Source organism: Acomys russatus, chromosome 19, assembly GCF_903995435.1.
Source record: "Acomys russatus chromosome 19, mAcoRus1.1, whole genome shotgun sequence".
Taxonomy (NCBI): Eukaryota; Metazoa; Chordata; class Mammalia; order Rodentia; family Muridae; genus Acomys; species Acomys russatus.
In genome coordinates this window covers 51473861-51488744 of record NC_067155.1, presented here as the reverse complement: position 1 = coordinate 51488744, position 14884 = coordinate 51473861, and the positions used below count along the sequence as shown (strand labels likewise).

At 54.2% G+C, this 14884-nt stretch overlaps 1 protein-coding gene across 2 annotated transcripts; it reads left to right on the top strand.

The window, feature by feature from the left end:
* The first annotated feature begins 5215 nt into the window (after positions 1–5215).
* Rflna (refilin A) lies at positions 5216–14171 on the top strand. Of its 2 annotated transcripts, none has more exons than XM_051161436.1 (3): positions 5216–5543; positions 13021–13130; positions 13782–14171. In XM_051161436.1, exons 1-3 carry the CDS (start codon positions 5364–5366, stop codon positions 14113–14115), a joined length of 624 nt encoding a protein of 207 aa, XP_051017393.1. In that variant the 5' UTR covers positions 5216–5363; the 3' UTR covers positions 14116–14171. The 2 variants fall into 2 exon arrangements, with proteins under 2 accessions (XP_051017393.1, XP_051017392.1); XM_051161435.1 differs by having other exon boundaries at positions 5216–5552.
* The last annotated feature ends 713 nt before the right edge of the window (positions 14172–14884 follow it).

Below are 14884 nucleotides of genomic sequence, written 5' to 3'. Positions count from 1 at the left end.
GCATGAGTTCATGTGTATTGATGCATACATTTGTGAATGGTGTGTACATGTGTGTGAGTAGGTATGTACATACATGTGTGTGTGAGGAGACCCTTTCTAAGGACACATAGACAGCTTGGGTTGTGGGGTGGAGTTCCGGTGGGGAGAAGGGCCTGTACTCCTTGGGCCTTACTAACCTTCTATGCTGTCTGCCTGGACCCTTGTGTGGGCTAGTTTTATGTCAACTTGACACACAATAGAGTTACCTGAAATGGGGAGAGACCCTCGGTTGAGGGAAAGCCCCCATAAGATCCAGCTGTAGGGCATTTTCTTAATTCGTGATTGATGGAAGAGGGCCCAGCCCATTTGTAGGTGGTGCAATCCCTGGGCTAGTGGCCCTGGGTTCTGTAAGAAAGCAGCTGCCTGAATTGCCAGGCAGTGATGGCACACACCTTTAATCCCAGCACTTGGGAGATGGGTGAATCTCTGAGTCTGAGGCCAGCTGGTCTACAGAGCGAATTTCAGGATGGACAAGGCTACACAGAGAAACCCTGTCTCGGAAGGGAGGAAGGAAGGAAGGAAAGGACGAGAGAAAGAAAGAAGAAAAAGCAGGCAAGCCAGTCATGATGACAAGGAGTTAAAAATGATTCCCCTGGTCTCTGCATCAAATCCCTGCCCTCTCTGAGTTCCTGTCCTGATTTTCTTCAGTGATGGGCTACAGTGAGAAAGTGTAAGCCAAATAAATGCTTTGCTCCCCAACTGTCACGGTGTTTCTTCGTAGCAATAGTAAGCCTAAACTAAGAGGGCCTCTTTCTGGAATGTGATCCCCTCTCTGGGGATGACGTCTCTTTTCTATGGGTGACTCCTTATGCCTAGGGAGGCCCACAGAGTCTGCTCGAGGCATGGCCCCTTGGCCATGCTGAACGCAGTGAGGACCAACTGGTGCCCTCTGAGTGGTCAGCATCTTCTCTGCAATGGAAATTCAACTCTCCATATTGGGCCAATCTTTTCAGATTAGGGTGAGTCGCTGGGAAGAGTTGAGCAGGAGCATGGGTGAAAGAGTACCCAGGGTTTGTGGTGGTGGGGGAGGCAGACCAGGACCCTCCTGTAATGTGGAGTTAAAACCGGACACGGGGCTGGAGAGATGGCTCAGAGATGGTTAAGAGCACTGACTGCTGCTCTTCCAGAGATCCTGAGTTCAATTCCCAGCAACCACATGGTGGCTCACAACCATCTAGAATGAGATCTGGTGCCCTCTTCTGGCATGCAGATGTACACTGTATACATAATAAATAAACACATCTTTAAAAAAACAAAACAAAAAAACCCGGTCACAGACGTGTGGATGGCTGTGTGTGCAGTTCCCCAGGAGCAGGGTGCCCAGCCCTGTTCTCTGGAGCTGCCCAAGGAAGCAGGGTGACCTGTGTACTGTCATATATCTCGGCTCTTAGCTTTCCCTGCAGCTTGGCATCCTTGGCACTGCCCTCTTCCCAAGCCTGTTAGCTTTGGAGCTTTCTCTGAAGGCCACGGGACACCAATATTTCTGCCTTCCCTGTTTCATGACCCTCTGGGGTCCAGTGACAGCCTCTCCCCCAAGTATGTCAGAGCAGCCTTCAGCCTGGCTTCCAGAGCTGTGTGACCTGAGTCATGTGACTTCTCTGAGCCTCCATGACTCCAACTCCATCACTGTTTACTTTACATAACAATGGTGAAAAAAATACTCCCACCTTGAGTGTCAGGCTAGTTTGCAGGCCTAGAGTACAACCCATGGATATGCATTTTTGAGTAGTCTGTGGGGGCCTAGCCCTGCTGCTCTAGGGGAAGTTAGTTCACTGGGGCTTGGCCCAAGTGGCTGGTGGTACCCCAGGAAAAGGCCATTTGTATTTACTTCTTAGCCCCTTGGCCTTTCCCAGTAGCTTTTCCCTGCAAAGCATCCAGAGGTAAACTTCAGGCACCTTCCCCTCCCAGAGGTGTGAGTGGCAGAGATGGCTCCCCTTCTCCCTATCCTGAGACACATGCACATAAAGACTTTTCCTGTGACATATTTGTGTCTCCTGTCATTTTCTTGCCTCAAGCCCCTCACCCCCACCCACCCCACTCATAACTCCTACTTTAGAGCCTTGAGGTCTGGAGCTGTGGGTGTGGCATGCCCGGCCAGCTGCTGGCCCGCTTCACCCCTTTCTGTAATACTGATAAGATGGGGTGTTCTTGACATCCTCAGTCCGGCCCCTCCCTCTAAGACGCTGCCTGCAGCCAGCTCAGCTCACACGTGTTTGTGGAAGTTTCATGCCCTTTTCTCATGTCTGACATCTGTCTTCAGGCCATCTGGCCTAGGGAGGAGTCAAGCGTGACAGTACTGGCTTTCAGTGGACTGCAGCCCCATGCCTGTGGCTGTGGAGCTCCACAGGTCAGAGGTCACAGCCATGGTCACCTGCGTGGGCGTTCACTCAGTATTTGACATTTGCAATGAGGCTAGATTTTTTTTTTTCCTGCCCATTGGTGTCCGTGTGTCTTCTGTATTACACAGCAAAGTTTGGCTCCTTTCAGGGGAAGCCATCTGTGTGCTGGTGGTATAGGGAAAGTTCCAGAAGTCAGCATTGAACTAAAGGAGACACGGTCTCTGTTCAGAGTAAATAGAACAGATGTTGGGAATGTAGGAGGTGAACTCCCAGGCCTGCATCAGAGAAATCAGGACAAATTTTATTGTCATGTCTAAAAGTCATTTTAAAGATGTTTAATTATGTGTACCTGTGTGCGTCTGTGTGTAGGTTTATGCACATTGAGTGCTGGTACCCATAGAGGCCAGAAGAGGGCGTCAGTCTGGAACTGGAGTTATAGATGATTGTGAGCAGCCGAATGTGGGTGGTGGGATTTGAACTCTGGTCCTCTTGCAAGAATCTCAGCAGCTCAGACACCTCTCTAGCCATGAAGCAAGCCAGAGCACCCTGCACTATTTATTTGTTTGTTTGTTTATTTATTGTTGTTCCTTTGAGACAGGGTTTCTCTGTCTAACCCTGGCTGTCCTGGAACTCGATCTGTAGACCAGGCTGCCCTCAAACTCATAGAGATAGATCTACCTGCCTCTCTGCCTCCTGAGTGCTGGGATTAAAGGTGTGTGCCACCACCACTCTCTTCTTTCTTTCTTGTATATGAGTACTTTATCTGCAGAAGAGAACACATTACAGATGGTTGTGAGCTGCCATGTGGTAGCTGGGACTTGAACTCAGGACCTCTGGAGGAGCAGGCAGTGCTCTTAACCACTGAGCCATCTCTCCAGCCCCACTCTACACTTTCAAAGTCCTGGTCTTTAACTTGTTCTCAGCTCACCTTCAGTGCCTTCCAGAAGGTTCTCCGAAGGCTGTTGAACGTTTAAGAGATTAGGAGTTTTTCTAGAGAGCAAGTGGTATTGAGGCTCCAGCACCCAGCACCCAGTACCCAGCACTGGGAAAGGCAGTACTGTCTTTTACATTCCAGAGAGGAGGACTGCCACCAACTCCATCCTGTGAAGTGCAGTAACCATTTGTGGTTAAGAGGTTCCCGAGCGAAGTTTCTTGTGGGTTCCATTCAGGCAACCAAAGGCCAGAGTTCATTCCAAATGACACAGATATGGTCTGTATGCGTTTTCAGCGCCAGGGTCTGTGACTCCACTCCTGTTACTGTCATTCCACTGTGACAGCCTCTGGAGGCACCTCGCTCTCCCTGCCACGGGGCCTTGCACCCCACTGTTCCTTCTACTTCTAACTCTGTTCCAGCGCAGCTGCCTCTGAGAGGCCCTCCCTGATTGACTGGCACAAGCCTCTGACTATTCCCACTGGCGGTACCTTTGTTGAGCCCCAGCCTGTCTTGCCTGGTGTATCACCCCCTCCCACTGGGTGGTTCTGAGGGCAGGCCAGCAGCTGGCTGCACCTGTGTCCAGGCCTAGGCACACCTCGGGGTGGGAGGCAGAGGACTTGGCCAACCCACAGAGGAGGATGCAGGGCTAGGGGCCACTCTGAGGTCCCTCCCTTTTGTCCAGCAGACATGGGGTAGATGGACTAGCAGAGGCCACATGTCCCCTACTCTATATGCCACCCTGGCATCCTTGTAAGTAATGTGCTTGTAAGAGTCTAGGCTCCTGTGGGTAGATGCAAGGCTGGAGGCAGGCGGCGGTGGGATGCTTTGCAGTCCCTGCCAGGAAAGTGGGCACACTGGGAACCATGTCTTCTGCTCCTGGGGTAACAGAGGAAACCCTGTCCTTGAGTGAGGCCTTTTAGAGCAGCAGTTCTCAACCTGGGGGTCGCGACCCCCTGGGGAGTCAAGGAACAGGGGTCATCAAAGACTATCAGAAAAACAGGTAATCGCATTATGATTCATAACAGTAGCAGAATTACAGTTATGAAGTGACAAAAATAATCGCAGTGGGGGGTGGGTTAGCAGCATTAGGAAGGTAAGGAACCAGGTTTTAGAGACGCCTGACATCATCAGCAGGTGTTGGGAGCTTCTGGAAATGCGCCTGCTCTTCCACCCCGCTTTTGGGCAACTTGGTTTTGTTTTGTTTTGTTGAGACAGGGTTTCTCTGTGTAGCCTTGCCTGTCCTGGACTCACTTTGTAGACCAGGCTGGCTTCGAACTCACAGTGATCTTCCTGCCTCTGCCTCCCCAGGGCTGGGATTACAGGTGTGGGCCACCATGGCCAGCCTTTGGGCAACTTTTTTTAACCACCTCTGTCCTTCGACTTCCTCCAGAAAATGGAGCTCAGAGGCAAGCAAGCATTTACAGGCCGACTGCGAGGATTAAACAAAGCGGTGGGCAGAAGCGCCATTTACACACAGGGTGTCCCTCATTTCCTGGGACCAAGTGCGCCCCCCCCCCCCCCCCCCGGCTTCCCTGTGAAGACAGTCACAGAAGTAAAAAGGAGCCGAGCACCCTGTGGCCCCTGGGGCAGATCTTGACCCTGGGTCCTTTAATCATTCGGTTCCCCACTGTAAATGCTCCACTCCCACCCCCACCCCCACCACCCCTCGTTTCTTGGAGACTCGGGCCAGGTGTGGGAGCCAGCAAGGGCCCCACTGATGGCTCAGAGTCCTTGCTGAGGTGGCTGTGGACCCAAGTCAGCACTCAACACCATGGGGAAGTGGGTGACTTCTGCAAGCTGGAGACCTTGCAACCCTCACCCTGCCCGGGGCCGGGTGGGTGGCCGGGGCGGGAGCGAGAGGCGCAGGCGGAGGGCGGGGAGGGGGGCGGTGCCTGGGAAAGGAGGCTCAGCTGGCGGCTGGAGGCGTTTGCTGCGGGAACGGGTCTCAGCTGGAGCCGCAGGCAGGCCGGAGGGAGCCTTTTCGTCTCCCCTCCGGCCGGGTGGTGGCGGGGACCCGAGCTGCTGGGGCCCACGCCCCGTGCCTGCCAGTCATGGTGGGTCACCTGCATCTGCAGGCCATGGGGGACACGCGGGAGCAGAGCCGCGACGGCTTGCTAGATAGTCCTGACTCCGGACTGCCACCCAGCCCCAGTCCTAGCCCTCCTTTCTATGCCCTGTCGCCCGGCACCCTGGACTCCCGGGCCAGCACTGAGCCTCCAGGACCCAACGAGGTACCAGCGGTAAGACGTGGGGACCCGGCAGTGCAGAAGGTAGCATGGTGTCTTCCCTCCTCAGGCGGGCATGAAGTTGCTCCAGAGCTCACCAGGACTTGCAGCCTGGGAGTTTTCGGGGTGGGTGCTGGTGAGCTGGCGTACACCGGAGTGTCCTGGTGCCCCCAAAAGTCTACTGTCTACAATAGGGGCTTGCTGTGGTTATCTGTCCGTGGGTCCCATCCCTGCTGCTGCAATTATTGCTACTTCCTGCCCTCTTGACCTTTCAAGGGCTACTAAACTGAGACATACTTGAAAACGCAGCTCGGGTTCAAAGCTTTGGTTGAGTTTCATCTTGTGCGTGGTACTGTCCCCGGAGCCGGGACTCTGGGGGCTGGCTGCTTTTTTTTTTTTTTTTGTCTGGGTTTCTTTGGCATAGGGGCAGAGGGAGCAACTTGAAGAAAGGACTGGCTGAAAGAGCAGAGGTTAAATGTGTGAGCCCTGTGGCATGTCCCCAACCCTGTGGCTTGATGGCCTCCCCTGCCTGCCAAGGTGAGCAAGGCGTTGAAAGCGTTTGAGGCTCTTTAAACAATGTCCAGCCTGCTTCCCCCTCCAGGCCTTGCCCTAATCCCGGGCACGATTTAGGTGTCAGAACTTTTATTTAAATCTCCCCACGTGACTCAAGCAGGCAGGGGAGTTGGAAGCCCGTCTTGAATTGAACTTCTGTCTTTCTTTTGGGAGTGTGGGAGGGTAGTTAAGGACATTCGGAGTTAATATAAGTGAGCAACGCTGTTCTGGAGTCGGGGACAGAAACAAAAAACGTGTGTCCTAGACAGGTCAGAGCTCCTACAGCCGAGGATCCCCTGGTGGGAGCTGTGGGTGGGGGGGGGTGGGTGGGAGGGTACTCCAGGGAATATTCTGGGTTACAGAAAGAAGAGACCAGGAAGATGTCGCTCTAATTCTGTTTGACCCAGAAGCCTCTTTCTGCAAGGCATTTTGGATGTTTCCCATGCTTTCCCGGCTCGCTAGCCTGGCTCCGCTGGTGTTATTGTTTCCGTCTCTGGCTATAGAGGTGCCAGCTTTGGAGTTATCCTGCCCTGCTCTGTGACTTTGGGCAGGGAAGCCCAGCACAATAGAACCAGGAAATTAAATCTGCCCCCCTCTTTTAAAACTGTGTATCGAGTCAATGGCCTTTTAAATTTTTAAACAGAGAAACAAAATGTGTAGCTCTAGGGTCCAGGTGCAGCTTTAAAAAAAAAAAAAAAGAATTATTTTATTATTATATATACAGTGTTGTCTGCTTGTTTACCGGCAGGCCAGAAGAAGGCACTAGGTTACATTATAGATGGTTGTGAGCCACCATGTGGTTGCTGGGAATTGAACTCAGGACCTTTGGAAGAGCAGGCGGCGCTCTTAACCACTGAGGCATCTCTCCAGCACCCCCACCCCCATTAGGTGCAGCTCTTAATCTAGAGAGGCGGTAGTAAGCCATGGCAACCTCTCCACAGGTCTGGAGCCCCAGCTACGGCCCCACCCCACTCCCCACGTACCAGTTACTAGTCCCGTGTCCTTGGGTTCTCATTACTCACTTACTCTGTGGTCTATTAGCATCTTGTTCCCCTGCTTGGGTGACTCCCAGGCCCAGTAGTGTAGACAGGCTGATGGCCTGTCAATGGTTCTATTATATGGGATAAAAGGAAGCTGTCTTGAGCCGGGCATGGTGGTGGTGCACGCCTGTAACCCTAGCACTCGGGAGGCAGAGGCAGGCAGATCGCTGCGAGGTTGAGGCCAGCCTGGTCTACAAAACGAGTCCAGGACAGCCAGGGCTACATGGAGAAACCTTGTCTTGAAAAACAAACAAACAAAAACAAAAGCAAACAAAGAAGGCTGTCCCACAACTTGGGAACTCTGGTTTCAACTGGAAGAAGCTATAGGAAAGTGGTCAGGTGGCCCCTGGGGCCCTCCCAGCATCAGTGTCGTCCAGTGGGGAGCTACAGTCACCTCCTTCTGTGTGACGAAGAGCCAGGAATGACTACTATAGACGGGCCGACAAAGAATGATGCCTGGGAGTGGGCTTTGGGCATATGGGGCTGAAGTGTGTCTCAGTCTAAGGATGGCATGTGCCTGTGGCAGAGTGGCAGAGCTCAGAGGCAAGAAGAGGGTCTGAGCCAGGCCCTGCTAGGCTAAGCTGAGGGTGGAAACGAATTCTTTTTATTAATTTATTTTGAAAAATAGAGCTGTCTTTTATTTATTTTATTTTTTGGTTTTCCAAGACAGGGTTTCTCTGTGTAGCCTTGGCTGTCCTGGACTCACTTTGCAGACCAGGCTGGCCTCGAACTCACAGCGATCCGCCTGCCTCTACTTCCCAAATGCTGGGATTAAAGGTGTGTGCCACCACACCCGGCTGAGTTGTCTTTTATTTTTATTCAATAGTACTAATAGCTCCTAGGAACCCCAAATTAGAAACCCCCAATCAGGGTGTAACTGAAAAGTGCATGTGGGGAGTGCACAGTGGCCATTTGTGTGTGTGTGTGTTGCTCTCCCATGTGGCCCCAGGAGAGGAGGATGCATTGGCTAGAGTGAGGGCTATTTGCTTGCTACCTTCACTCCAAGAATGCTCAGCCATCCAGGCAGGACTGAGATGAAAGCAGACTGACCCTGCTGCCCCCCCCCCCCAACCCCCTGGCCCCTGTACTTCCATCACAAACTATGGTGTGTGGGTCAGGCATGGTTGGGAGACCCGCTGCCTGACAACAGGTCTACGTCAGGAAAGAGGCTCCTAGGGACTTGACAAGCAACTTAGACAACTGCTCCTTGCCCCCACCCCAACCCCCAATTCCCCCACCCCTGTCTAGTTTTATTGCCCCTAGGAGGACTGCCAGTGACTTTTGGGATCTGGCCTGGGGGCCTCCCTGTGTGTATAGAGGTCGGACTCACTATGGATTGATCTCAGGAGGTGACAAGAAGCCCAGTGGGGAGCCGCTGCCTGGGACAGGCTCCGCCTCCTCAGCTTCTCCTGGTTGAGGAAAGCCTAGCACCCGTAGTGCAGGATAAAGTGTGCTTCTGAGGACACTCTGGACTACTGGGAGGGGCTGGCTTCCTCCTCCCAGGTGGGTGCAGATCTGGGCCCTGGTCCAAGTATAGTGGGAAGGGTACTTTGGGGCTTAGCTGTCTGTCACTCTTAGGACCACTGTGTTCTCATTTCTGTTTGTTTGGTTTTTGTTTTGTTTTGTTTTGAGACAGGGCTTCTCTGTGTAGCCTTGGCTGTCTTAGACTCACTTTGTAGATAGAACTCACAGCGATCCGCCTGCCTCTGCTTCCCTGAGTGCTGGGATTAAAGCCACCATTCCTGGCTTGGGATTTCATTTTTTTGTGAAGGCCAGTATGAGAGAGAAAGGGACCGAGGGCTGGTGCCTGGAGTCAGGACGGATGGGTGGACAATGCACAGGTTGAAGGGAAAGTGTGCAGGTGGATGGGTGGACTGGACCATGGGCGGGCAAAGAGGACAGGGCTCAGCAGACCATGGTCCAGGGTGCCCAGTCTATGTGGGCACTTGTGGTTGGGAGCCAGCATGGGTATGTCTGTTTGCAAGGGATGTAGGGGAGGCAGGCAGATCGCCCAGGGTCTCCTTCCAGCAGGCTGTTTAACCCCAGTGGTGGCTTGATCCACCAGCTGGTCTCCACATCCCAGCCCCACTGTGTTTGGGACACCTGCCAGGAAGAGGTTCACCTGGGGCCTCAGTGTGAGGAGCAGACAGGTGTCTAGGGGACCCACAAGCAGCCAGCTTCTGGGGAAAGCACCACAGATGGGACTGGTTGGGATGGCTGCTGTGTCTGAGGTGCCACAAACAGGTAGCTTAGAGCAGAGGCCACACTTCCAGAATCAAGGCCTGAGTTGGGCTGCCTCCATGAGTGGTGAAGGCCTTTCCTGGCTTCCGGCGGGGGTGGGGTGGTAATCCAAGGTCCAGTGACAATCTGTGGCTTCTTGTGGCAAGCTGTGGCTTTTGGTGGGAACCCTTGGCAGTGTATGGCTTTGGGGATGGTAATCTATAGCATGCTGACTTAAGATGCAGCAGCAACACTTGCCTCCGTCTTCACCCGACTCTGTTCTTGTGTCCCTGTTTCTAAGGACACTTGTCATCCAGCTAGTGTCACCCTAACCCAGGGTGCCCCCACACCTATAGAGGTACCATGTCTATTGGAGGTTCCACACACAGCAGTGGGGCTGGGACTCAACTATCTTTGTGGGGACAATATCACCAGTCTGCCTGGCTTGGAGTGGGGATACCCATCTGGGGACCTCTCTAAAAAAAAAAAATATTTTTACTTTATGTGCATTGGTGTTTTGCCTGCATGTATGTCTGTGGGTGTCAGATCTTGGAGCTATAGACAGTTGTGAGCTGCCATGTGGGTGCTGGGAATCGAACCCGGGTCCTCAGCTCTTAACTGCTGAGCCATCTCTCCAGCCCAGACTTCTAATTACATGGCTCTGTGGCTATCCCCCACTCATGCATCAGGTTATCTGCAGCCTTTGTTGGGCCCTTGAGGCTTCAGGGCCCCTCCTGGACGTCTCCCTAAGCACGTGGCATTTTGGTCTCACATAGCTGCCTGGTGTGGCAAACTGAGAGTGGAAAACAAGAGGCCCCCTGGACCTGCCATCCGCAGCCCTGACATCCTGCAGGGAGGACAGAAACTTGAGCTGCTATGTCCTGTGCCCGCCCACCCCCTCCCCCGCCTTAATTCCCTCCTGGGCCCAGGTCAGACTCAGCCCAAGCCCACCACAGGAGCTCCTGATCGCAAATGTATTTGACACACAGCTAAAGACAATCAGAGTTTAATTCCCGCCCTTGGGAGATGAGACAGGAGGATTGCTGGGAGCCCCAGGCCAGCCAGGTGGACAGAGTGAGACTTCATTTGATGTAATTCCAGCCCTTGGGAGGGGGTGACATTGGAGGAGTGCTGGGAGTTCCAGCCTGGTCTATGGAGTAAGACTTCATTTAAAACAAACCAGAAGCTGCCAAAGGTGTCTTGTGGAAACCCATCTGAACCCTTACAAAATCTCCCTGTGGTATTGTGTGTGTGGGGGGTGGGGTGGGGGTGGGGCTGGCATACCCATGGTCCCTCTAGCAGCAGCCAGCAGCTCTGTTGCCCTCCTTCACAAATGGGTGCTTATTGCGCTAATGATTTCCATGGACTATCGCATTATTTCAGCTCCACGGCTGTAGCTTTTGTTCATCTTGTTTGGCTAGGCCAGACGACCACCAGGTGGTGGTGGGGCCGCCTCTGTGTGGCCCCTTGCTCTCTGCCACAGTGTGTTATCGCTCCCTGTGGCGTTGGCGTTTTTCCCATGGTGCCAGGCCCCATATCACCACACCTGTTTACCGTCACTGGGCTGGGCAGTCAGTGGCCCATTTATAAACTCAGAACCTTAGCCCTTTGCCCTGCTGAGACCAGCTCTGGTTTCTACTCCACTTTCCGCCCAGAGGTTAGGCAGCTGCCCTGACCTGCCCATGGCTTGGCAAGGCTAGGGTCAGGGCCAGTTCGGAGAGCCACTGTGGGTGAAGGTGGCATCAGGGTTGATTTCTGCCCTTTGCCCTTTCTCTTCCTCTATCCTGCTATCCCAGAGCTGCAAGGGAACAGTGAAATCCCCGGGAGTGGATTCCACATGCAGGTGGTACACTTGGGGTCACACTGAGGCCCTGCTAGCTGCAGCTGGAGGCCTCAGAGTTCACCGAGAGCGTATACATCCAGTGCCCACAGAGACCAGAATGGGGTACCGCCCTAGAGTTGGGTGTCTGTGAGCCGCCATGTGGGTGCTGGGAACTGAACCTGGGTCCTCTGCAAAAGCAGTGGATGCTCTTAACCACCCCCACCCCGAGCCAACCTGCAAGCCCCTTGGAGAACCTCTTTAGACTAGACCGTGGCTCCCGAACCCTGGGTGGCCACCCATCTGGGACTTTCTGTGCTCCAGGAGGCCCAGTGAGGCAGTGTATACACCCTGTGTGCCCCCAGGGTATTAGAGCCCTGCCCCCCATAGTCACTGTTGGATCGTACCCCAATCTCTGGGGGGCATTGTTTTCCACCCAATTTTCCTGTGGGCTCGGCCAGACAGCCTGTAGGACAAGACATTTTCAAAACAACCCTTAGCCAGGGGTTTGACTGAAGAAATCTTCTACAGGGGGTGGCTAGTGGCTGCTACCTGCTACCGGCTTCCCTTGGTGTCTAGCCCTGGAACCTTAGGCAGAATCGCAGGGGACATGTCCAGCTGCCCTGCCCCCAGGCCTTGGCCCAGTGGACACCTGGGCTCTGTCTTAAACCTCTCAGTGCCTGCAGCCTCCTCCCCGCAGGCAGCTGAACTGTTTTTCCAGTGGGGCCCTTTGGAGAGCTGGCTCCCTCCACTTGAACTGGGCTTTGTCTGACTGGCAGATTCCTGTAAGGCATCTGGCTGGAATGGGGCTGCTGCAGGTCGGCCAAGGCCCAGGCAGCAGGCTCAGGAGTGTTGAGTTCCCTTTCTTTCCTCTTCTTTTTTTTTTTTTTTCTCGAGACAGGGTTTCTCTGTGTAGCCTTGGCTGTTCTGGACTCACTTTGTAGACCAGGCTGGCCTCGAACTCACAGCAATCCACCAACCTCTGCCTCCCGAGTGCTGGGATTAAAGGCGTGCGCCATCACCCCTGGCTTCTTTCCTCTTTTCACCTGTCACCCAGGTTTTCATGTAGCCCAGGATGGCCTCTTTATGCACTCAATTGTGGCCTTGAATTCTGAACCTCCTGGTCCCTCCTCCTGTCTGCTGGGCTCACAGGCGACCATCTATTCAAGGGGTTCTGGAGGTGGAATACAAAGCCACACGCAATGCCCGACCTAGCACCCCAACCCGTGAGCTGGGTTTTTTTGTTTTTTGTTTTTTTCAGTCCAGGTAAACCCAAGAGGGGCAGTAGGCTGAGGGTGTGGCCCAGTCACATCGGGTTGACTGAGCGTACGCAAGGCTTAGAGATGGCCTGTGAAGCAGAGCAGAACCTAAAAAAAAAAAAACAAGGGAGGCAGCCTGGCTCCTTGATGCACCCACCTAGCTGAACGGAATGCCCACTTCTAGAGCCCTAGCCCATGTTCACGTCATTCCTCCTCCAAGGCCATATGGGACCTAGCACTGTCCCCAAGGCACTCAACAAACTTAGCTCTGTGCATCTGGGAGGAACACGGGCTACAGACAACCTCACTGGTATTATTTCTGTAAACACCTCTTCCGGGAGCTGTGCAGCAGGAGTCGGTGCTGATACCACGTGATCCTGAGATTGCTCGGGGTTCCGTGGGATCCAGGTGCCTCTACCTGACCCGGGAACCATGCATTAATCCTACCTGAGGTGCTGGTTCTTGAGGTCATGCCCTACCCTCGTCGGGTCATGTAGACAGGCATGTGGGTGCACTTATCTGGACCTCTGTTCTTAGCACTATGGGTAGCGTACAAACAGGGATCCTTTCTCATCTGTCATCTCTCCACATAGGCAACTCCCCTCTTCCAAAATCCCCCGACCCCAGAAATGAGGACCCGGCTGCTGCCTGTGTTCTTTGGGGAGAGCATTAAGGTGGACCCAGAACCTGCCCATGAAATCCGGTGAGTGGGTCAAGAGCCAGGTGGGTGGGTCCCAGCTAAGGGGGCATCTGCAGAGCTGGGTGCAAGGGTTGTGCTTGTGTGTGGGCAGAGCAGCCAGGTTGGGGTTCAGCAACTCCTACCCTTAGGTGCTTCCTCCTCTGTATGGCAGGCAACCCCCTTGTTGGTATCAAACCAGAAACCGTGGAAGTGGCATTGAGGTCATTGATTGACCCCTCTGAATGGGGGAAGCCACTCACCAGGAGGGGTTGTGGGGACTTTTGTAGGCTTTCAAATATGGCAAAGTTGGGAGTAGACTACGGGGGGGGGGGGGGAGACTTGTTTTCCCACGTGACCTTTGACATAGTTGGCCCCCAAACCCCTGCGTGCAGCAGTATTCCAACAACGTAGATAATCCTCTATGGCCACAACCCAGTGCCACAAAGCCGCCACCACCCAAATGGCATCCACCATCCCAATTGTGTCCTTTTTTTGTCTTTCCCCCCCAATTTAGGGTCCAGCTGTCCGTGCTGCTTGTCACTCTTTAGTCTCCCAGCTGGGACTTTGACCCTTCACCTTTGACCCTGCACAGTCAAGGTCAAGAAGGGGGTTCTGTGTAAGGCTAGCCACCGAGGGTGGTGGGCAACTCACCCCCTTCGTTACTGTCCTCCCCAGCTGCAACTCTGAGGTCACCTACACCTCGGAGAGATACTTCCGAGACAAGATCTTCTACGCGCCGGTGCCCACGGTCACAGCCTACAGTGAGACCATAGTGGCGGTGCCCAACTGCACATGGCGCAGCTACCGCAGCCAGCTCATCCTGGAGCCTCGCCCACGGGCCCTGCGCTTCGGAAGCACTGCCATCATCTTCCCCAAACTGGCCCGGAGCTCCTTCCGTACCACGCTGCACTGTAGCCTTGGCCGGCCTCGCCACTGGTTCTCTTCCAGCTTGCAGCTGCAACGGTGTGGGGACCCTGCGCCCAGCTCCCAAGGCCCCCATGTACTCTGAGGAGCCCAGTGGCAGAGGAACTGAGCATGGGAGAGGTCCAGGAAAGATGGACAGGGCTTGGCCAGGAACCCGGGCCCCAGGAGACGCAGAGCCCTGTGGCCTGAGCAAACGAGAAAGAGGCTGCTTCTGGCAGCCTGTCCCTACCACAGGCTGGGTTGGCTCTGCCTGAGCTCCAGCCTAGAGGATTCTGTGAATGCATCTTTCATTAGCCTATACAGGCTGTATGGCCTTAAGAGCAGGGGCCAAGCATGTCCTGGTGTGCCCTTGAGGCAGAGGCAGTCCTGTGTACCACAGAACACAGGGGACTCAGCCATGGCCTGGCTCCCAACCTCATTCTTGGGAGATGCTCCTTCCCAGAACAGGCCTTTCAAACATGCTCACCCCAGCTGAGAACTCCAGGTGCAGAGGGGCTGAGCTAGCTTCCCTTAAACTGAGTTGGCAAAGGCTGGGGGGTGAGTGTGTGTGTGTGTGCCCAGAACACATCGTCTGCTGTGCGGGGCGCAGCCCGAGGGCCCCCACGAGATGTACCCCCTACTAGCTTAGAACTCAAAACTTTCTGGCAGGTGTCCAGGGAAGCTTCGAAGCAAATGGAACATGGCCAACACCTGCCTATGGTGGCTCTGGACTTGAGCCTAGAGCCGGACTCGGAATCCCAAGAGAAACTGGCTGCTTTCCTTGGCCTCCCTTTCTCACTTGGGATGAACTCGACAGTGACACCAGTTCTGGCTCTTGCCCACACCCTGCTGCTGTCCCACGGTGTGCAGGCCAG

Excerpts from the sequence above, each read along its gene's own strand:
- Rflna (XM_051161435.1), top strand. The coding sequence starts at position 5,364 with ATGGTGGGTCACCTGCATCTGCAGGCCATGGGGGACACGCGGGAGCAG. Across the intron at positions 5,553-13,020 it reads GACCCAACGAGGTACCAGCG|GCAACTCCCCTCTTCCAAAA; the intron begins GTAAGACGTGGG and ends CTCTCCACATAG. Across the intron at positions 13,131-13,781 it reads GAACCTGCCCATGAAATCCG|CTGCAACTCTGAGGTCACCT; the intron begins GTGAGTGGGTCA and ends TGTCCTCCCCAG.